This window comes from Argiope bruennichi, chromosome 5 (genome assembly GCF_947563725.1).
Source record: "Argiope bruennichi chromosome 5, qqArgBrue1.1, whole genome shotgun sequence".
NCBI lineage: Eukaryota > Metazoa > Arthropoda > Arachnida > Araneae > Araneidae > Argiope > Argiope bruennichi.
In genome coordinates this window covers 119142046-119166277 of record NC_079155.1, presented here as the reverse complement: position 1 = coordinate 119166277, position 24232 = coordinate 119142046, and the positions used below count along the sequence as shown (strand labels likewise).

General features: G+C 30.5%; 1 protein-coding gene across 1 annotated transcript in view; it reads right to left on the bottom strand.

Annotated features, from left to right (window-relative positions):
* LOC129968582 (protein qui-1-like) overlaps positions 1 to 24232 on the bottom strand; it is a 239599-nt gene that overhangs the window by 30574 nt on the left and 184793 nt on the right. Inside the window, exons 8-14 of the mRNA XM_056082613.1 lie at positions 23747 to 23918; positions 18504 to 18707; positions 17549 to 17737; positions 16057 to 16532; positions 10060 to 10226; positions 3687 to 3859; positions 2570 to 2666 (exon numbers count right to left, since the gene is read on the bottom strand). Of these exons, the coding sequence (XP_055938588.1) occupies positions 2570 to 2666; positions 3687 to 3859; positions 10060 to 10226; positions 16057 to 16532; positions 17549 to 17737; positions 18504 to 18707; positions 23747 to 23918 (1478 nt within the window). The remainder of the gene's footprint in view (positions 1 to 2569; positions 2667 to 3686; positions 3860 to 10059; positions 10227 to 16056; positions 16533 to 17548; positions 17738 to 18503; positions 18708 to 23746; positions 23919 to 24232) is intronic.

The window sequence follows — 24232 nt, the reverse complement described above, 5'->3', positions numbered from 1 at the left end:
TATGAAACATTTTGATATTACAGTAGCAATATACGAAGTTGTATGTTATCAGCATCAGGTTGAAATTGCTCTGGATATCTTTCTTAATGCGATTGTTAAAAATGCTTCTGCTCAAACCGAGGAATTAAGCAAGTCCATGAGTAAAACATTTACGACATAAGAAAGATACAAGTTATCTGTTGGTCAGAGCATATTTGGATAATAAGGTAACATCTGAGGAATATGTCTGACCTGAAACAATGGCGTACGTTTCGGCTTCACTTCGTGTTAAACAAGGAAACGACGTCAACGTATGATGATTTTTCTTTGACACAATACAAGGTGATTCCAAATATTTACATTGATTACGAATGGATATATGTTTCTTGTATACCACTACAAGAAGAAAGTAATTTTAAGATGATATAGAAGGAAGCATAAACTTTTTACTTTCTTGTATACGAAGTATACAAAGAGAAAGTATTGTAATTGTTAAAAAATTCGAGCTTTTGACGAATTTCTATGTTTCAGACTTCTCTGAATCGAAAAAATATGTTTTTGAAAATTCAAAAACTCCTTGGGCTACACAAATGAGATTTGATATATATAGACTTTACACCATAATTGTAGATTTCTATTAAATATACGTTTAGAAAAGTCTATCCGGCTGACTGAATATAAGCTAACAAGATAACTACCAAAACGAAGAAAGCTAGATGGGTAAAATGTTGTACAGAAATTTAATGTTTAAAGTTTATTTACCTATGAAATTTGGAATAAAATCAGCAAATTTGGAAAAATAGTAGTTGACAGATTATAAATGTATTTTCACAAGCATGTAAATGTAACAGTTCAAAAACGCAATGACTTAAATATAAGAAATTTGTTATTTCATTTTGTGATTGCAGTTTTAGTTCTGTGTCAGATTTTTATTTTAGTCGGCCTGTAAAATGGCATCCAAAACACATTCGAATTTCTTGTTCTTATTTATTAACAACATCCGAGGGGTTAATCAGAAAAAAAAGCTCCAAAGATAGAAATCTAATAGATTCTTTCGTAATTATTGTTTGCCAATGGCTTACGTTTAATAAAATAAAAGTAAATTATGCAAGAAAGTTTCGGTGACCCCCCCCCCCCCCCACACACACACTTTCCGATTGTGCGCTTAATAATTGTTTGAGCCGGCTCCTGACATAGGGGTAGCGCGTCTTCCCCGTGATCTGGGCGTCCTGGGTTCGAGTCCCAGTTCGGATATGGCTGTTCTGCATCTGTTCTATCTGTGAAATGCGTGAATGTGCCCCCCCCCCCTGTAAAAAGGGGTTGTGCAAGCGAATGTGATGCGAGAGTAGCTAAAACGTACTTTTGGCCCTTGTTCGCGCAACTAAAACAAGAGACGCTCCCTTGGCTTAAAATCGCTGACTTCATCAGCGAGCTTGTCCATGGCAAGTGCCATTAGAAACAACAACAACAATAATTGCTTGAACAGACTTCGACTGATACTCGGTTGAACAGACAACATTCAATTGGTAATCCGTCCCATATTAAGCAACTCAGCATGTGACTCGCGAACTTGCATTGAGGGTGCGAATAAAATGTATTGTGATATTCACTATTGTTTTGATATTGATAGCATGACCAAGAGAAGTAGCACAAAGTAATTATTACGTGCATAAAAAGATACTAAGCTTCCTTTCCAAATGGTGTTCACATTTATTTCTTCTGTAGTTATTTATAAGAAAGTTAAAGCCACTTATATTCAGTGCAATTGTTTTGAATTATTTTTTTTATATTTTCTGAAAGACGAGACAGATATGGGCATCTAGTAAAATAAGTCACACCGTACAGTTAATAAATTTTTTAACAGCGTCGCTTTGTTCTGAAATATTAAAATTATTATTTCTTTTCAATTGTAGAAGACAATAACTAAATTATTGCTAAACATCATATTTGCACAATATGCTCAATAACACTGTAAAGATATTTCCATGATATTGGCCGACATTCAAAACATCATATAATAGCTCGGAGGTATCGTAAAATATCTTGTGCTAATAGGGCACAAGACATTGTACGATAAAAAACCGTTTGAATTTTACATTGTATTGTACAAGACTACAAGATATTGTATGATGAAAAAACGTTTGGATTTTACATTTTCTACTCACACATGATATTTATTAGTCAGTTTTACTAGGGAAGGAGAATTTGGAGTTAGAAGATAAATAGCATCGCTATATTTCAAGATGATTGACATGCTCTTCGATTTTATCCTTTCTAGAACCACGAGGCGCCTGGGAATAAAATGAGAAAAATTCACTTCATTTAAGTTGAGATGATGTTTTAGGAACGGCAGTTTATCTTATTCCTGTTATGGAATAGGAGACTGTATAAAAATATTGGATTGAAATTGAATTTTAATGAAAATTGAACTCTTTTTTTATAAAAGTGATTGTCAAAATAAAATATACATTTGTCTGATTTGAAAAATATGGTTTTAAAATGACTTAGTTTTTTTTCTTTTTACTGTCTTTGCATTTTGGTTTTAAAAGAGCATACAGATCACTTAGAGATTTCTAAAAATATTTCATACCACTCCGAAGTAGATGAAACCACAATTCATCCATTTCTCTTAGAATATCACACCAATCGTCTTTTCGGAGTGATGGATCTTTTCCTGAGTTTTCTTCCTGTCAAAACAATGAATGAAATGAACAATAAAATGAAAAAAATAAATAAGAAAATAAACTTAATAATTATAAATAAGGAACAAAATTTCCCTGGTTTGCAATTTAAAATATTATTTTCTGCTAACTTTACTTTGATGTGTGCGATGTTATTTTTATTGTTCCCTGTACGAAGACTATAACATGTTTTATGGTTACATTGCACAAGGATTAAACAAAATAATACGTTCACCTGTGAATTAACAATGCCGAAGGGACGCTTGTTTTATACTCCTGTTCTCTAAAGATGAAATACTTTCTCTTGCCGGCAAGAATGTACACATTTCATTCTATTATTAGTAGTATAATCGGATGCGAAATATATTTAGGCATTAAAACTATCCAACTTTCGAGATTTTAAAAGACGTGTGAGTTTTGGAGTTCCTCATAACGAAGTTTCAACAACAAATAAATAAACTCCATTTTCGATGCAGGGAAGAAGAGAAGAATCTTGTCAATTTTAATGACAGCCTACATCAAAAAGACAAAAATACATCTGCCAAGAAGAAAAATGATTGGAACGATTTTGAAAAGGATTATTGGTTAAAACTAAAAACATACTATTTATATTTCTATCTCAATTCAAACTTTAAAAATATTTTGTTCAATGAATTACGAATATTAAGTTATGAAATAAGAAAATTAATTGAAATCAACAAACGAATATTCCATTTTTACTTCTATGATGCCCTGTATTTCTGAAGAAAACTGAGTTGTTTACAATCGTAAAAGAGTTAAATAGTAATTCAAAGCGGCTATGCCGTTGCTGTGGATTTTTCGTCCATATAAAAAGCATAATAACAGTCCATATAAAAGCATATAAACAGCGAAATTATAACAAAATCACGGAATGAAAAATTCTCTACATTGGTTCTCTATCAACGTTTCCACTGAAGTGTTTTTATCTTCCACATTTATGATTCACACATTTCTCAATAAGGATTACATTATTCAATGAGAGAAACAGAAAGATAACATGCTTACCTTTTCTTTTTCCATTAGGAAACCCAAATGGAAAGCATCAGCTAGCTCCGCGTAGCACGCTTGCAAGTCTCGGGGTGTTTTAATGTAAGTGTTCATGATGTATTTAGAAATGGTATTATGGCTCCAGTGAAGATAAGGTCTTCGATCTACGTAATATTGTTTCAAGAGGGGACCTGAAAAATTGCATAAAGATAACTTAATATTAAGTTTGACTTAATACAGTACATACTCTTATATATAAGAAAATTAGATTTTAGAAAAGGGAGATATTTCAAGAAAAGGAATTCCAAGGTCCCTAAAATTTTTCATTTTGAATTGAAAATCAATGTCTACTTAAGAAGACATATCGTAGAAATCGTAAGAGTGTTCCAATTCGGAACAAGCTTTAAAAATATAGTGGAACCACTCTTAACGAGCATAATTCGTTTTCGAATCTTATTCGTAATGCGAGACATTCATTAATAGAAACAATTTTTTTCCATAGGAATATCCATGTTAAATAGGAAAATTCCATTCCGAAAAGTAAATAGTCAAACAAATTTGTAATAATGTATATTTTATAATAAATTACATAATTTTACAAGAAAATTGTCTAAAGACTGTCTAATCTGTCTTTGAAAATTTGGCGATAACGAGGCACAGCATTATCGTTAATTAATTTGCTACTGCCTTAACAGGGCGATTTTTTTCAATATACGATGCAATAAACTCCCATACTTTCAACATCTCTCTGATTTTTTTTTGTTATGTTACGTTTATTATTTCTTTCTATCCTGAATTAATCCCCTCCTTAGCTTTTTGCTGTGACACAACTCCATTAGCTCTTCGATATTCTGGATATGTTCTACCTACTCTTCGATGTCATTGCTATTCACCTCCAGCCTCATAATTTTGGTTGGAGACGGAATCGCTTAGAATAAGGCACTACTACTCCAAGAAGTTTGCCAAAACTTCTTTCCATCGTAATCGTAATATGAGAAACGAAAAGTTCTGATCAAGATGAGATTTCTGTGAAACTTTCTTTCTGGCTAATATGATGTTTAAAAAACCTTTTTTATTATAATAATAACTGGTATTTCCTCTTTTTAATATTTGCTTCTTTTGTTACAATAACAACTGGTATTTCTCTCTTTTCAGTATTCATTTATAATAATAATAATAATAATAATAATTGATATTTCTCTCTTTTTAGTATTTATTTCTTTAATTACAATAATAATTAATATTTTTCTCTCTTACAAGCAAATATTCAACTTTTAATTTTGTTTTGAAAAAGATTCTTTTTGTTTAATTGCCGTTAAGTTTTATTTGGATTTTAATAAAATCTTCTTTATCTGAATTTATATCCTTTGCCTTACTCCTCCATTTTATACGACGATTTAAGGAAAGCAAATTCGAAAATCAGAAGGAATAAGAATCATTCAAATATTTTAATTTTACATGCTAATTTTTCTAAATGAAAAATCAAATTTTGTAAACGAATTGAAAAATTAATATATATATTATAATTGCAAGGAAGAATTCAAAATTTTGCTTATTTCAAATTAATTAAAATTGTAATGATACTTTAAAAAATCGTATTAGCAACATTAAAAAAAACATCGCATTAAAAAAATCGCAAACCCTGTAAATTACCAACAGATGGGCTCCAAAACTCAAGTTAGAAAGAAGACCATTTGCTTTTATTATTATATGTATTTTAAAATATGTTAATTTTTTATATTATTAATCAAGGGGCAAGTACACTTTTTCCTTAAAAATAAATAAATAAATAAAATTGATAAAATGTTCTGCAATCTATGAACTTACTGCGCTTAGTTTCAAGCAAATAAATATACAAACTTTTTTCAATAATTTAAACCAAAACTCTTTAACGCAGCGCACTAGAAATTGCATGCTAAAAATAATTTAGGGTGGGAAAGTGAAAATAACTTTGTTCCAAGGAAAAGATTTATTCTTTAAAAGCAATTTAAAATTAAATAATTCATTCACGAAGGATATTTAAAAGAGAAATTGGACTTGAGTTTTATTTTTTCTATTCAAAACGAATGCGTGAATTTCTTTATTTTTCCAGGTCACTTTCTTGAGAGGTTTTTTTTTGTCAATTTACTTTGTTTTTGAATTTAAGATGCATGTCTTATTTAATTTACTTCCGTGAAGTTGTTCTTTTTTTGTTGTCGTTATAAGTATTTATTTGACACGATTTTCAGTTATTGTTAGAGAAATACAAATTGACTTTAGAACAAAGCATAAAAAACATTTTATTTGAAGTAAAAAGAGTTAAATACTTTTGCATTCACGCTGTATTTAATATGATCCAATTCTTTTTCATTAAACGTATTTATTAAGGAATTACTGGGAAACTTTTAAATGAATCTGTAAATGGTAAGATATGATTTTAATATTATAAATAATTTCAACCTAAGAAAGAATTAATATATAAAAAATATAATTAATTGTAGTTCTCTTCTGTTAAATAAGATTATATTATATTATATTTCATTAAGTAAAATCTTATTTCCAGGTTAATAACTTCAATCTGAGAAAGAACTAATAAATAAAAATTTTGACCATTAAATATTTGTTTATTAAGATTCAATATTTTACTTTTATGAAACATTTTCTTTTCTATAAAGCTCCTCTTTCATACCTTTTTTCTAGAAATTTCATATTTTATTTCCCAAACAAAAAATAAAATCTTTCGAACTCGCTTTTAAAAATTGTCAAAAACTGATGTGAATAGAATGTCGAAAATTTTGAAGAAATTGTTCCGAATATTTATGTGATTTTTAATTATTTTAAATTTATGTTAGATTTCAAATTTAATTAAATAAATTTCGAATCCTGCCATTTTTTACATACTTTTTTAGTAACTATATGCATGAAGACAATCTTGTAAATACGATAAATTAATAGAATTCTTTAAAGTATAGTTTGCTCAATTTTTGGTAACGAATATAAACTGTTAATCAATAATTTTTATTACTATTATTTATTCAACTATCTGTACGGAAATATATTGTTTCCCAAGGATAATTTATTTTGGATGCCTTATTTGCTAAAATCTTTCATTTTAATGTTTAAAATAAGTGGTTTTGGGGAGTAAATATTAGAAAAATGCAGCTCCCCACAACAAAAACACATATACACTCAAGCACATAGCAACACGTACACACATATGCAAACACACGTACACGTACGCACACACATATGCACTTACGCTCACACATATATGCAAACACACACACGCACGCACATGCACACACACATACATACACAAACACACAAAATAACTTTACACTACATGTCTTTTTTATCATTTTAGACATTTAAAAAAGTATCTTTTTCTAACTTTAAATATTTTAAAATTTTGAAGTAAAGAGCTTTTCAAAAATAAATTAAATCTTACAATAACTGACTACAAAAAGCCTGCAATTTTTAAGCTTCGTTATGTTTATTATAATACTATTATCAAAATGTTAAGTTATATTATTCTTAAATTTATAAATAGCCAAATTTAAAACAACGGATCAATTCTGCATCGATTGTCAATAACATTTAGATAGAAATTGCAAGCGAAAAGAAAAATGTAAGCAAAAATAAAAAAAAAAAAAAAATCACGAGAGAAATAAAGTCATTGCTTTATATTATGATATGTAATTTATTACATTAAGAGCGATCGAGTTCTCATTTGCACAGTTATAGCATTTATTTCAATCAAAAAAGTCAAAAACTGGTTGTATCATAATTAGATGTTAAAAACTTATTCTGGAACTGGATGAATGCCATAAATGCAATAAGCACCTACTTCACAAAAGTGTCTAATTAGCTAAAAGTGGCCACTTTTTTTTAGAGCGATGAAAAAAAAATTAAATAAAAATTCCATACTTAGTGTTTCTTATTTCCAAGGGAATTCGTGTCGAATAATGTTTTAATTTTCCGGAGAGATTTATTATTATATAGATTTGAATATTATTAGCCAACAGTAATAATTGTTATTTAGCTGTCCGGTACGTAAATCATGAAATTGCGTGCATTCCACGAGTAATGAGATATCGATTAATGTATTCCGAGACAAATACTTAATCTTATTTCTTAAACTGCAACGATGATGAATATGCTTCTTAGATTTTACGTATTATATAAGACAAACTGAATCCACTTTAAGCATTATGAAAAAGGATTTTGGATTTGACTATTTAATTTAATTTTTAGGAAGTATATTTGATAGATCCTCGCATCATGAAAGAATTAAAACCGAAACGATATTTAAAAATACTATTTTTTCTTTACATTATCATGACAAATGTGGTTAGATAATTTCATTACTTTGATATTTATTTTGTTTATATGCTTATATCGGTATGAAAATTATTTTATAACATGTTGATACAGGCTTATACGTTTTAAACCATTAGACCGCTTTTTTATAATATTTAGAATGTCTTAAGAACGTTTTAACCGGAAATCAAAACTTTAACCACTCTGCGCATGTGCGTATCGTATGTCATTCTTCGAGGAAGGTAGCGGAAGAAAATATCAAGTAAAAAACCCAGTTAGTTTGATAAATTGTTAGTTTGAGAACAATTAATAGAAAGATATCCAGAAATATTTGAAAAAAAAGTTATGTTGCTTAAGCCCCGTGAAAAGGGTTGGACGCATGAGAAGCTTAGATGTGCTCTTAGCCCTAGATGGCCTCTAATGAGAAAAAAAAAAAAAAGCTAAAACTCGGTTTAAAATCGCCTACTTCATCAGCGAACTTGTCTATGGCAAATGCCATAAACAGTAATTTTTTCTTACATATTTAAGAAGCATTACCAATAAAAATCAACATTTTTACGACCAAAATGGGTCGAGTTATGAAACTTTGAATATTAATATAAACCTTTGCGAAGGTCGCTTCAAAGAAAACGCACTAAACAAGCATAGCGTTTCATCGAAGTGGCTATAGATTAGTTTAAAATTATTAAATTTATAATATATTAGTTTTGACAGTAAATGAATGTTGTATTTTTTTAAACTTATTTAAAATGGTAGTTTATCAAAAATATATTTCTAATATGACTAGAAAACAGCGTAACTATTTAGATTCCGCAAATTTTTCATCTACGCTTTTATTGACTTAAACAACAGAGAATGCAATTTATTATGTCATATGGAGTTTCTTTTTCCAACAGGAAGTATATGTCTGTTGCAAATGTTAAGAAATTAACTTTTGAACCATAATAAGAAATGGTGATGAAAATTATGGTGATTCTCTTGTACGACTGTGATGTCGTTATTCTGATGCATACTGTTCCACCTCATCAGACTGTTAAAGTGCAGTATTACTGTTTATTTTTGGAACACAATAAGAGACAGGTTTTAAAAAAAAGAAAACGACGATACTTTCTGCAGAACTACCCTATCATTTTGCATGACAATGCTGGGCGCACACAGCGCAAGCTTGGATAGGAAGTGTCTTATTTATTATGTGTCTTATTTATTTATTATTTATTATCATCATACTCCCCGTGACTTTCATTCCTAAGATGAAGGAGACGCTTCGTGGTATTTGCTTTAGAACTATTCTAGAGTCTTCAGGCAGTAGTTCGCTCCATTCGAATTATCAAAATAACAGACGTTTCTACTGGCATCCTAAGACTTCCACATTGTTCGCAACGGGTTGCGTACAATGCTGGTAATTACAATGAAGGACAGTAAAGGATGTTCTCTTTTGTATCATTTGTAAGCAAATAGTTACCACTATTGAAATTCCAAAACTTGTATATTTAGAAAATATTTAAAAAGTTCCAGAAATATTTAAGTATGTAATATAAATTGCACAATGCCTGAATCATTTTATAAGCAGATGAAAATAATTTTATGGATATATTATCAGTAAAGTCTTTCAGAAAAAATGAAGTGCTACGAACTTGACATTTAGACATATTTGAAAATCAGTTTCTAAAGAATAAATTCTGACATAAAGAAGAATTCCGAATAAAAAACATTAATGACGTAATTATTGACGTAATAATATAAGTGGTATCCGTATCAATATCCACATCTGTATGAACTCGAAAGCAAAAGAAAATAACTCTCTATATATAACATCTATAATATTTTTAATAAAAAAACAAATAATGTTAATTGATCATTTGGCAACGTATGGAGACTAATCTTATAGAAGATTAAATTCACAAACGTTGACGTAAAAAATAATTTTGTATCACGAAACTTAGTGATTGAACTTAACGGTACAAATGTCATCTTTATCTGCATGAACTCGAAAGTAGAAGCAAATGGAAAATCGAACTCCTAAACCATAACTTAAAGAAGGATTTTGAATGAAGCGGGAAATCTAATACAACGACATATTGGTAGTACCTACTCATTTCCTTCACTGTCATGAACCACGTCTTAGGTTTGGCGAGCTTTTGATTATCGTCCGTAGCTTCCACTGAAGATGCCAAGAGCTCGATTAGTTCATTTTCCCTGAGCCCAAAGGTTGTGCAGGCCAAGAACGTCACCACTTTTCTCACTGGCCGAAATCCATACCTAGTGGAGGATGTAAGACAGAGTTCTATTAAAATTTGTAATATCAATTAGATTATTAATGACGGACAGCAGAATTTATTATTGGGTTGAAAAATAATTCACGAATTAAAAAAGGCACATAAAAATGAAAACATTGACAAAATGTTTTATATTTTTTAATTTCCGAATACAAAAAGAAAGTATTTTAAGTACCAACAAATTTGACATAGTTTGATTTGTTATTAAAATGGCACTTCCATGTCAAACTTTGGTGCGAAATAGTCCATATAAAATCGCCAAAAAGACATACTCGTTTTTTCTTATTATATTACGATGCACGAAATACATATGTAAGGAAATTTGAAAATAAAATCTAAGAATTAGAGACATTCAAGGCCTTGTCCAAGGTTTTCGAGTTTTATGTGGCAGGGAGGGGTGATTTGTGTGTGAGAAAATTTTGAGGAGACCAGCGCTTCTGGTTTGATTGAAAATTTACCTTATAAAGATAATTTTAACTTTCTTATAAATGTATTAATTTTTGAAAATTTTCAGATTTTTAAAATGAAATTTCAAACGGATAAAACTAAGAAATTACAATGCCATTTTTAAAAAAAATCGAAGTTGGTTTGCTATAAATTAAAGCAAACCTACCTCGTAGAAGCTACTTGGAGATTTGTGTTGTGTATAGTATAGGAAAATGCTTCAAAGCGCGGCCTACGGTTGGATTTCATTTTTTAATAAAGCTAGTGATCAAGTTCAAAACTAGATATCTACGTCAAACTATTTAAAAATAACTTTTACTTAAATCTGAACATTTGGAATAAATCTGAAATTGACTCAGCAGTTATTAATTTATCTATATTTTAATAAATCAATGAGCTTCAACAAAAAAATATCACACGAGGATACATTTTCGTCACAGAGACTCAAAAATGTCCAATGATAATCAAAAAATTCAGGACATTTTAAATGCATTGCAGACTTACGGAATAAGTGCCGTCAATTTTCATTATTAGATACCGTATCTTTTGGGTATAAGTCGAACATTTTTTTTTTTGAACTTTGGAATATTTTCTAAACTATCTGGAATTTTATAATTTTTCTAAACTTTCTTTTTTAAAACTATTTACCTAAACTTACTTAGGTATGAGTACGCTATATACTGTTCATACACGAATGCGCTAATCTCTCAAAAATCGTAAATTGATTAGTTAGTCATCAGCAAACAATAAATCGCCATATATAGACCTATTTTCTATGGCATATATTTCTTTGAAAAAATTTAAATGAAATGCATTATTCATTTTGTTGAGTTATTCTTTATGTGAAAATAAGAGCACAGAGTTTTCCGTAAATGCGATCACCAATAGTTTGAAATTTACAGTATAAGAATTTATCTTCCCTTTCATCTTTCCAAAATAGTGCTTGGAAATTTGAAATGTGTCATTGCATATATGTTATGCTATCATAGGACCTCCAAAAAATTAATCGCAAGGAGCCCCAAGTAATTTTAATTCGACCCGGCATGTCTGTAGTTTCTAATTACGGAAATGTAATCCAATTACCTAACTTACAACATGCAGTACTTTCTTAAAAAACTGTAATTCTTCAGTTAAACAGAAATGATTATGCAGCATTGGAACTACGCGAAACATTTGTATCAAATAACATTCGATGTTATGATTCAGAAGCATTAATAACTTAGTTAATAAAACTAAATTACTGAGAATAATACAGCGCTAAAACGAATCAGTCATTTTCATCTGTTCAGTAATATTCTGAGAGTAATGTGATTAAGCAGCACAATTTGGATGCTTAGTAACTAAGTTTTATCAACATCAGCGAAATATTGCGCTGTTGTTTAGAGTTGCACTGCTCGATGATTAGATTAATTTAAGAATGCGAAAGCATAATCTTCTAGAAAATTAAGTTATTAAGTCACGTCTTCCGTAAATTACGAATTAGAATCTAGAATGTGAAATAAAAACCATTCTTTTAAGAATTATTCCTCGGTGAATTTCTTCTGTGTTCTTAAAAAATGAATTGGGCAAATAAAGTCATGAATAATTTAATGACTTGAAATGAATTCCAGAGGATATTTTTAGAACTTCATATCATGGGTTAATGGAAATTCATTTATTTAAAAATAGTGAATTACGGAAATGAAATTCAGTGGATAATGATCACTGAATAAAAGATGCATATAAAGGAAAAATTGAATATATATTATTATACTAATGGGATGAAAAAGTATTGGGAATGCTATGAAAAAACAAAAGATAGCATAGATAGATTTATTGGCTAATATTCATTACGTCATCTTCAGATCTTTTACATTTGATATATATACTTCAACAAAAAGTTTTCCGATAATCAAAATATGTTATAAGTGGAATTAGTGAAATTTTGTTTATTGCATTACTAGACAGAGGCATACTAAACAAAAATTATAAATAACTATAACAAATGAAAAAGAAAAAAATCTGAATTACAATATCCAGTAAAAAGAAATAATTGTTTAATCTATAATTTCAGGAATTCTGTCTTAATTTTAAACAAAGTTATAAATATACCCTACTTAAACTGATTCATGGGGTTTAAAAATTTAATGAACTTTCAATAAAAAAGGACATTTTTGAGTTAAGTGAAGCGATCAGATTTTTCTAACTTCAAAGATGCACTAGATCAACCTGCGGTTCCTCTGTGAGGGAAAAATTAAAAACTGAATTTTGTTTGTACTTTTTTGTAACATTATATAAATTCAATTGGTTTCTACCAGAGGGTAATAGTGAAAACGGATATCAAAAACTCAGTGTTAAAGTAGTACAATATTTAATATCCGTATAAGACACATGAAGACAATTTATTAGTCTTATTCATATATTCTTAATATTTTTTGGAGTTTAATAGTTGATTATCATAATGAATAATTATAAATCTCAATTAAGTGAATTAAACATAATTTCATTGTTGTTTCCGGTTCTTTGATATTATTTATTGCTACTTAAAAAATGGATTGAAATACGAAATGAAAACATTGTTGTTATGTTATTTATGGCATTTGCCATCGACAAGCCCGTTGATGAAGTCAGCGATTTACATCGAGTTTGTGAGGTAGCTTCGGAAAGTAAAGGCCTCTGAGCACCCGAGGGCTGAAGTCTGACTTCTAGCTCAATCACACACTCACTTGCACAACCCCATTTTACAAGGGGTTCTTTCACACACCTCACAGATAGAATACAGTTAAGGAAGAACCATGTCCGAACCAGGACTCGAACCTGGGACGCCCAGATCACGGGAAGGCGCGCTACTCCTAGGCCAACACGCTGGCAAATTAAAACATGAGCCGTGCTAATATTTTAAGGCATTTTGAGTCATTTGATTTTTAAGCTAACCTTAACTCTTAAAATTTTTAATATTAAAAAAAAAAATGGACGGAGGAAGGACCCGGGATGTAATGCAGTAGTAAGCAGATATTCAAAATGGTCAGTAAAGAGGCACGAGGAAAAAAACAAAGGAAAAAAAAAACATGAATTGCCGCTCTAAAACTCAAACTCAAAAAAAAAAATATTTGTGAAAGGAAGAAAGATAGAGGATATATTGAATAAATTTAAAATGAACAAAACAGAGATAAGATATAAAGAAATAGTTAATTTAAAAAGCAGGAAGATGAAAAATTTTGCGATTTCAAAAGTTTCCAATTAATATTCGATATGATACCCTCTGGTGGTTAAAATTTGAGCTATTTTTTTGTTGCAGAAATCTTTTTCCCATGGTCGATATAATGTGTATACAAGTTTCATCAAAATCCGATGGGTAGAAATCCGATAGTTTCCAGATGAGTATGAACAGGATCGCTTTAATTATAACCACCCTGTACTTGCTTTGCTCTAATTGAGGTTCTACTTCTAGATGGATGATGTGGTAAAATATATAGAATTGCGTTTTACTTTTCAGATACCTGTATATGAATGTTTTGTGCTTTGCAATATAATAAAGAAAGTCGAGCTTGCATCTTGGGATTTTTTTTTTCCGATCGAAAAATTTGGCACAGAAATATTATTTCAGTAACACGATTACATATCAAGTTTTATGCTGCCAAGTAGTCAGTTCAACAAAGGATTTAGCTCACAATTTGAAATAGATTTATATTTTAAATGATAAATTTGTGTTCCAAATTTTATCTCTAGTTTTTAAAGTTTTGTTGTTATTATATTCAATTTCTCTCGAACAGGTGGCAGACAAACAGATTTTCAGCAAATATGTTTATAGTTCAAAATTTGACAGAAATCTTCAAATTTGGTGTAAGTCCACATTCCAAATTTCATCTGTTTATCTTACGAGAAAGTTATCGTGATCCCAAACAGTGATATATAATTCCAAATATGTATTTTTCAGACTCGGAGGTATCTGAAAAGTGGAAATGTGTCGAAATTTCGAAGCTGAATTTTTTCAATGAAATGTCTTCGGATACGAGTAATTAAAATTTAAGACAAATTATTTTGTAAAAAGGATTTGGAAAACGGCAAAGATTAGATGCCATCAATTATCTATAATGCGAAGAACATCTACTCATTTTCTATGCGTTTGCGAAATATTTTAACACAAGTCATTTTTAATTGGCAAGATTAAATTGTACATCTTAATATATATAAATTACGTGTCACGTTGTTTGTCCGCGATGGACTCCTAAACTACTTAATCGATTTTAATCAAATTTGCACACCATGTGCAGTTTGATCTAACTTAAAAGATAGGATAGCCTTTTTTTGAATTTTTAATTAGAATTTTAATTATTAATTAAAAACTAACTTTCCCGCCAAAAAAATCTTTTCATTTTCCCCACCGCCAAATGAATACGGCTTCAGTTTTTTTTCCCAACAGTCATGAGACTAGGCTTAAGATTTTTCGGCTGATTATTTGAAACGATTCTATTTATTTCCTTAATGTTTGATGCATTTAAAATTAAACATTGTTAATTAATCGATCTTTCAGATTCGTTCTTAAGTACTTTTGAATTAAAATAAAACAGAATAAAAAAAATTAAAAATTTCTAATCTGCATAGCGTTACCCCAACTGGCGTAGAAAAACTGACGCATTTGCGTTACCGTAACTGGCGTTGAAAATTCACGCGTGCGCATTGTGTTCTGATTGTTGACATGACAACCATTATCAACGGATGATTTAAATTATTTTTAGGTTATTTGTATGTTTTTGTAATTAAATTGTATTTATGTTAGTTATATATTTTTTGTATACGCTTATAGTTTTAAGTACATCGTTTTTTTTAATTTTTTTAACCTGTTTTCAACCGATTATTTTAAACGATTCGTTTTATTTTCTTAGTGTTTGATGCATTTAAAATTAAACATTGTTAATTAATCGTTCTGGTCATGATGAATCTGAGAATATTTTGTTGACAAATTCTTGAAATATTACATAAATTAGGAAAGATATTCTTTAGTGCCCATAAAGTTTAAACGCTCAGTGACTGTTTTCAGTAATCATATTACAAAAAAATACTTTGTTTCAGTAAAAAATATTAATATATTAATTGCAGATTAATCCTTTCCACTTTAACTTATAGTATAAATTCTACTGGAACTAACAGAAAATTAGAGATACATATTAAGTTATGACTGAAGGCGTTTATAATATTATGAGTGAATTATGACTATCAAAATTTGAAGTTTTAAAATATTTTGATGAAGAAGCTATTAAAGTAGGAATTGCATAAAATCTTTAATTATTAAAATTTTAACGAACATTAAGATTAGCGAACCGGCTGATCACCGAAGGCGGCTAGTCTTTTATAAAACAAAACTTATTCATTAGTATATAAATAAATACCTTTCCTTAAGACCGGAAAGTAAATAGTCAACAACTTCTTCAAGAGTTCCTGGTATTGAACTCGCCACAACATTCACCCAAGAATGCCACGTCTCCGCTATTTTGGACAATAATTTGATGTAGAGTGAATTCGAATTCGCAGTGGCCAATCTTTCTTTGATGGCTTCCAGTTGAGAAGGATTGAGTGTCCGTTTCCTGTCTCTCAGGTTAGATTGCAGCATGCTCAAGGCAGCAGAAGATCCGAGGGGCGGAATGTGAACGAAGTTGTCGGTGCAAGACGATCGAGATCTTAACAATCGAATGACCTCTTCAGCATCTTCACTGATGGAACAGACTACATGGACATTGGGTGGTAGATTCCATGGAAGCCATCCAAGAATGGCAGACTGGCTGCCAGCAGGTGACCGCAGCTCATGTAAGTCGTCTAGAACTATGACTAGATCGGTTGATGTAGATTCGACCATTTTTAACAAATCCTGGAGGGAGAAGGTTATAAATTCAATAAAAACAATTCTTAAACAGAATTTCAACAGTTTTCTAAGAAAGTAGAATTTTTGATTGAATTAATTTCTATTTTTTAGTTGTAAATTCATTAGTATAAATGCTATGAAATTTATTTCATCTAAAACTCATTACCAGATGGTGCCACTGGCATTGAATCTAAATTTAATAAAAATAATCAATTAAGAAATTAAGTCTTGAACCATTGACATATCGCATTTCCAATCACAAGCGCTCAGAATTTCAAAATTATTGAAGATCAGAGATGGAGTGAAAAATCAATTATAAAATTCTCCCATTTTAAAAAGGAAATAAGTAGAGGCAAATAAAATATAAAACCATATACAAATTTTTTATATGTACAGCCGCATTTTATTTTATATCATCTCGAGATTTTATGTCATTATAATTCATATTTTAATACATCAAAAGTTGAAATTAGATCTTTTAGAAATTGACTGTTTCGATTATAACAATTTAACAACGATACTGATTGAAAATTGTTTGAATTTTCCAATTGATTAAGCAAAACCAAATTCAACAATTCATTAAATATTTAAATTTGAAAACCAAGAAAGAACGCATAAGATTTGAATTTCATAAGTACATTTCTTTTTCTAACTTTTCCTTTCGCCCTTTAAATATGAGATAATTTAAGCGAAACTAATAATAATTGTTGAGATAAAAAAAAATGAAGATATATGTAATGCTAAAATTACACTATAATGTAGTTTGAGCATGAATTAATTTATCGTTTTATTAGTTACCTTGAAAGAATATCGATTATTGCATTATCAAATTATTATCGAATTATATTATTATAGAATCAATGAATAGATAATCTCGTTATAACTGTTTAGAAAGATCATAACACTTTAGATTTTAGAATAATTGATTTCTGGCAAATAAAATTAAATACTTTAAAAAGATTATTATTTATATATAATAAAACAAAAACTCTATTACTAAAATACCCATCATATCTACTTACTAGAAACCAGATGCTTAATTCTCCTAGTTCAAAGCTATGGTGTTTCGGGTCAAAATCGAAAACCAGAGATATATGCAAACACAGATTCCTCAATAGTTCAGACGTGTATGTTGAGCACGGACTTTGTCCCACGTGTCGAACAATTCTTATAACATCACCCCCAAGCCATTCTGTGCAGTAAGTGATAACCTAATTAAATGAAAAAAAATTACTTGCAGTAAAAAATTATGGGTAATACTAATAGTATATAATTTCCACAGATTAGAGCTATGTAAACACTGGAAACACAAAAATGCATTGCCTTAGAAAGAGTTACCGGAATATATTAGAAGGCAAACAAAAATGATTACTAATTACTAATAGAAAAAGAAATAATCAACGGAATGACAGAAATGCATTTCCTTAGAAATAGTTATCGGAACATAATACAAGACAAATAAAAAATGATGACTAATTACTAATTGAAAAAGAAATCATCATTGGAATCACAAAAATGTATTAACTTAGGAAGACTTACAGGGATATAATACAGGGCAAGAAAAAAATATTCATTACTAATTACTAAATCCCCCCGGGGGGCACCTCGAAATGAGGATGAGATGCTTCCGGCATGGTGGTTGGGTCTCGCCACCCTGGAGGGTACATAAATAGGTGGGGGTCTGGCTCCTCCCATCGATGACGGGACTTGCTTCCTTCGGGAAGGGTTGTACTGTGGCCGGTGAGGGTCCTTAGGACTCAACCACAATTCCCGCTAATGTTGCTATTGCGGGGATCCGATCATTCAGTATTATTATCCGTGTGCCTTCGGGAGGGTCGGAGAGTCAGTGATATGACTTAATTGAAAAAGTAATTTGGCATTGAAAAAAGAATTATTTCTTTCAATTCTTTTTGTTTTTTATTTAGCAAATTTTCTATTATGCTTAAAAATTTAAAAATAACTGTGAGGAATACCAACCTGAGAGAGTAGTGTTGATTTCCCACATCCATCTTTTCCACACACAATAATAGGCGAATGTCTCAGCTTTTCGTCCTCTCCCAGCATAAGACGTTGAATCTGTAGCAGAGCAGCACAATCACTGTCTAAAGACTGTGAAACACCTAGTTCTCGAAGATAGCGACGACTGTTAAGAAGATGGCTTTGAGATTCTCTGTACACTTCCTGCAGGAAATATTGATTTTATGAAAACATTTGTTTTATCAAATGTTAATGCCGCCAATAGAAGAGTTCTTCCATTAGTGGAAGAGTTCTTCCATTTTACGTGTACCAATATATTTTTTTACTATATATTCACTACATTAATATACTTACACAAATGTAAAAATGCCAAAGTGTTATTGTATAGAAAACAAATTTGAAAATGCATTTCGAATCTCTTATTTAATATGTGGTATGCATAGCCACAGACATATTTAGTTGACCAATTAAGGGTACATGAAAGTAATGCTGGTGGGGAAAATCTCAAAGCATATGAGCATAAAATGAAAAACAGTTAAACACATTTTACTTCCAATACATTAGCATTAAATAGGCCGCGGTGGCCTGGTGGTAAGGTCTCGTCTCGGCTTGGGAGCCGTAGGGTTTCAGGTTCGAGACCTGATTCCACCGAAGAACCGTCGTGTAAGGGGGTCTGTTGCACGTTAAATCCGTCATGCCAAACGTCCTCCCGCTGATGTGGCGTGGAGAGGGAGGTGCCAGCTCAGGTGTCGTCCTCGTCATCTGACCGCAGTTCAAAATGACGAGGTCCGTCCCAAAATAGCCCTAGTATTGCTTTACAACAAGACGTTAATATAACTAAACTAAAATAGTATAAAAAAGTATTAAAATTATGTTAATTTAAAAGCCTAGTGGCTAGCAGTAAATGAATAGTATCAAGAACTCAGTTAAAGAAAGAAAATATTTAATATATTTTTCAAAAGCCGTACTTGTTGAAAGAACTTAGTCCTATTATGTGTTTATTAATAACAAATGATTCAATAAGCTTGACGCAGCTCCAGACAAGGGATTATAACCTCCTTCATTTCAAGTTAAATTTCAAAAATTCAGCTCCTTGACATAACTTCAAGAATTGAAATTACCACCCATTTGAATAATTGATTACCATGATGCATAATTGTTAGTTAATGCGACTATTATTATAATGTAGTAGTCACATACTATATAATGTATACTATACTATACTGTTATTATAAATAACTTATGGACTAAAATTTAAGCTGTTATCAAGTTGGCTTGCGAACAATAATCTTATTTTAAATAACAAGTCTAGTTTCAGATTTTATTTCAAATTTAACACATTTCTGTTGTCTTATTTTGATAAACTTTGACTCTGTCCTTTCTAAGCACATTTCTGTTTTCTTAGATCATATAATACATTCCATTTTGATTTAAAGTTCCGGTGTGAAGCACGAATCCTTCAAAGGAAGCTAACTAAATTTGTAGGTACCCATGAATTTATGAAATAAGTTATTAACTTCCATATAAATCCTCATTAGTAGAGTTCATGTTAACTATATGGACATTTAGTGGAGGGGAAATTTATGTCCAGATGATCTGAAGATAAACCGCCCCTATGAATCTCACAAAGTGGTCATAAATTAACAGCGCGTAATCTTTCTCTCGTAATTTTCTCTGGATAACGTTTGCAAGATTTAATTCACAGATAAGGTCCCTTTGCATTAAACGTTGCTTCTGTCCCAAGCCTTTGATCAGCCGCGAGTTTATTTTCCACTCTATACACAGAATTTGATTTTCTCGTGGGTGGGCGACAGTCGCTTAACAACTGTTTGTCCATAACCGCGGGAATGTTTGACTATTATAAATGATTTAATTATCCCTTGAATTACTTTTGAATATTTAATATAGTTTATTGATTCCACTGAGTTCTTTGGTAAGTTAAATTCTCGAATTCTAGGTAAATTTTTAACTAGTCTAAAAGAAGATTTAGCTTTCTTTGATCAAAATAATATGAGGCCACAAACCCATTTTTATTTTTTGGGATACAAAATAGTTCAATGAGAAAATATAATAATAGTGATAAAAACTGGACCTTGAGATCTTAATCTTTCCTTTTTAGATCTTTCCCAATTAAAAAAGTAGTTTGTGTTTGACCATAGACGAATGGGATTTGGAAATAACAACTAAACCAAAGACTTCGACTAAGTAATGGAAGAAATTCATAGAAGAGAATTTTGTCGTCTGTCCTTCTTTGTCTTATGAACATGATAAATTTATAAAAAAAGAGCTAAAGAGATACATTTTAATATGATTTTATCATACGAATTAGATATCTGTATCAAATGCTAAATCTTATAGATGTTATGGGGAAAAAATCTCAAATGTATAAATGATATTGTTTTTAAATCCATGAAGTTCGAAACACCTCATATTGTTAGCATATGATGGGATCGAGGGAGAACAGTTCCATTGTTTATCGCTGCTCATAGTTATTTATAATGCCATTGACAATCAACTGTAACTGTATTATAGTTTGCTCGCATTCAAAACTATATTAAAGTGCTTTCATCAAAAGTAAATTGGTATATTTATCTGGAATATGTGTTTCTATGATCTTTAATGCTAGAGCTACCAGAGATCGACATAAAATTCGATTTTACTAGATACTGATCTGGTAATTTCAGCGCTAACATATTTTGAAAAAATATAACTATTGCGTTCTATGACATGATTCAATCTCTTTTTGAAGTATACCTCAATATATATATTCTATTGCCAATTATCACAGTTCTTTTTGGAGGCACAATAACCTCGAATCATCTGCCCTGACGAAAACATCACTGACATTTGTGGCACAGTTTCGTCATATAGTATTTTGAAAAACTTTTCATTTTTAAATTAATGAATTAAATAAAGAAATATTATATGTAAAAAGAAAAAAAGGCAATGATAAACTTTAAATATTAGTCTTTATATTTTTTACCATTATGAATAAAACAGAACGCAATATCCTTTTGACCAAACTTTTAATATTTTTCTTTTAAGTAAGTATACATACATTAAACACCAATATAAAAAAACTCTTTTTTTGAGTAGTCCTTTTTGAAATACTACATATTGTGATACTTCCTGCCATTACTTGATCGAATTTGAATGGCCGAAGAATAGGGAAGATGAAAGTCTGGAACAAATTCGTAGATTAGTATCCGATTTAAGGGTAGATCATAATACGTTATGATGAAGAATAATTAAGGCTGAAGTCTTTCTTTAAATATTAGTCTCAAGGACAAATATTATCAAAATAGTGGTACGAATCTGAAGAGCGTATCAAAAGGAGACTCAAAAGATCAAATAGAGATAAATACTATATGCATACTATAAAGCATATGTCTGTGTTATAGCATATGGATACTATAACACAGACTTGCTTGCTTGAAAAATATCTGTAAGATAAGGTACACACTGGCGAAGTATACTCAGCAATTCTAAGAAAACTACTGAAAGACATATATTGTTTGAAACAAGAGATTCAAGTTACTCCTTATCAATGATGCGCCACTGTGCAACAGGCAATCCTGTAGACTTCTGCGTAACTTTACCTGACATTAGTAAAATTCGGATGGGAAAACTTGCAAATTGCTTATACCACTGCTGCTTTGTAAACAGATTCACTTTAAATTGTAAAAAATAATGTTACTTCATCCGACTGAAAAAGTTAACACTTAAATACATATTCTAATAATGTTTACCAGTAAACTCATATAAATATTATAAGGTTTGTTCTACAAAGCAGTTTTTAGCATTAAATACTATTATTCGCAAATTTTCAAAATCGTTACTAAGTCTGATATTAGCTTTTCTTATAATCAATAGTCTTTTTATTGGTTGTAGGATAATAAAAATAACAGAAAACATTATGGATAAGTAAAAATCAGTATATACTGCTTAGTTATAGTATATGTGCAATGAAATATTGAAACAAAAGAAACAAATAAATTTAAGAAGCATATTTACTGAAACTTAAGTAAAGAACGTTAGCCAAAACATATACAAGTTTTCCATCGCAGTTGTTATCTAAAATACTAGCAATTTCATATTCAGCAGCTACCTATTGCAGCAACAAAATCCTTCTCAGAAGCGCTGTAGTCGACGTTGGCCTTGTAAAGCGGCTAAAATACTAGAGCAGGGGTGGCGAACCTTTATGGATCAATGTGCCATTGTTTTCTAAAGAAATGTCTAATGAGGTATAGACGTGCCGTCAAATAACTTTGGCTAAGAGTTTTGGGAAGATAATAAAACTAAATACTAAAAACTCAAAACTCTTTCTTTACTACAAAAAAAATACAGTTTGCACTGTATAGTAGTAAATGTTTTAGTTATACGTATAATTCAAACTAAAGTAATATTAGTGTGACTTCTATTTTGCAGAATAGATGATAAATAACTTACATTGGGGTTGTAAGTATTACTTTTATCAGAATGCATGCTGGATTGGAGTCATCTGCCAAACGGTTTCTAAGTGAATCTTTAATGTTATTTATCTCTGAAAATAATGACTCGCAGGCATAGGTAGATGAAAATATGGTTAAAATAGAATGAGCAAGCTACTTCAAACAGTTAAATGTTTGAATCGAATTCCATGTTTTCCAAAATTTCGTTACTGGCATTTTTACTTATATTGCTTGTTAACCTTTCTGTTTCAATCAATTCCAACTTTTTCCTGATTTCAATAAATTTTTGAATTCACATTGAACTAGACTGGAAATCAATCAGTTGCATGTCATATTCCACGATTTCCAATAAATCAAATTGGGACAAATTCAGTTTATCAAATGAAGTCACATGCAAGCCGTTTTACAATTCGTAAAATGCAGACCGTTTTGATCGGCGGCGTGCCCAAAAGATTGTGTCGCGTGCCATCGATGGCACGCATGCCACTAGTTCGCCATCCCTGTATTAGAGTATTCATGCATAATAGCTGCTTCTTCTGGCAGTAAGAATTGATGAGACTAGATAAATCTTTCCATAGAACCCAGGATGTAAATTACGGGGCATATGATCTGGAACAAGTCGGCTAGTGGGTGGGGCAACCAGAACTGCGAGAAGATCTGTATAACACTTTCAACATCACATTATACAGGATTTTGAATTAATTTAGGTACGCCCTGCCAACTTCTAAAGTTTGCACCAAGTGGTGGAAACATGGTGGATATCATAATATATGCATATATGGTGGAACTTACCTGTACTGCCTTCTTATAAGTGCTTGGAAAGAGTTCCCACTTAGGACTCCAGTTTTTGGTGGCAGTTTCTATGATGTTTCTAAGCATGGATGAAACAACTTCTGAAAATGATTTCAGGTATTTCGAATGTTCCGGAAAATCTGGATCCAGCCCAGATTTAGACCAGGGGACACTGAAATTTTTAAAGATCTTTTCAGTTTATATTATTTCTCAAAGCAATAATCAAAGAAGAAACAATTAAACAAACTGAAATTTTTCCACTCATTTGTAGAAAGTTTAAGAGAAATTTAAATTTTATGGAAGACAAACATTTTCCAAGATCGAAAAAAATTCTACAATAATGACTCAACACTAAAGAAAAATAGGCTTTTAGTTTTGATTTATTATTGATAATATGTCAAATTTATCTGTGTATGACATATAATAAAATTAAATATCTAAGTTAGATAAATTCATGGCATAACATAAGTACTGAAATGAGGTATT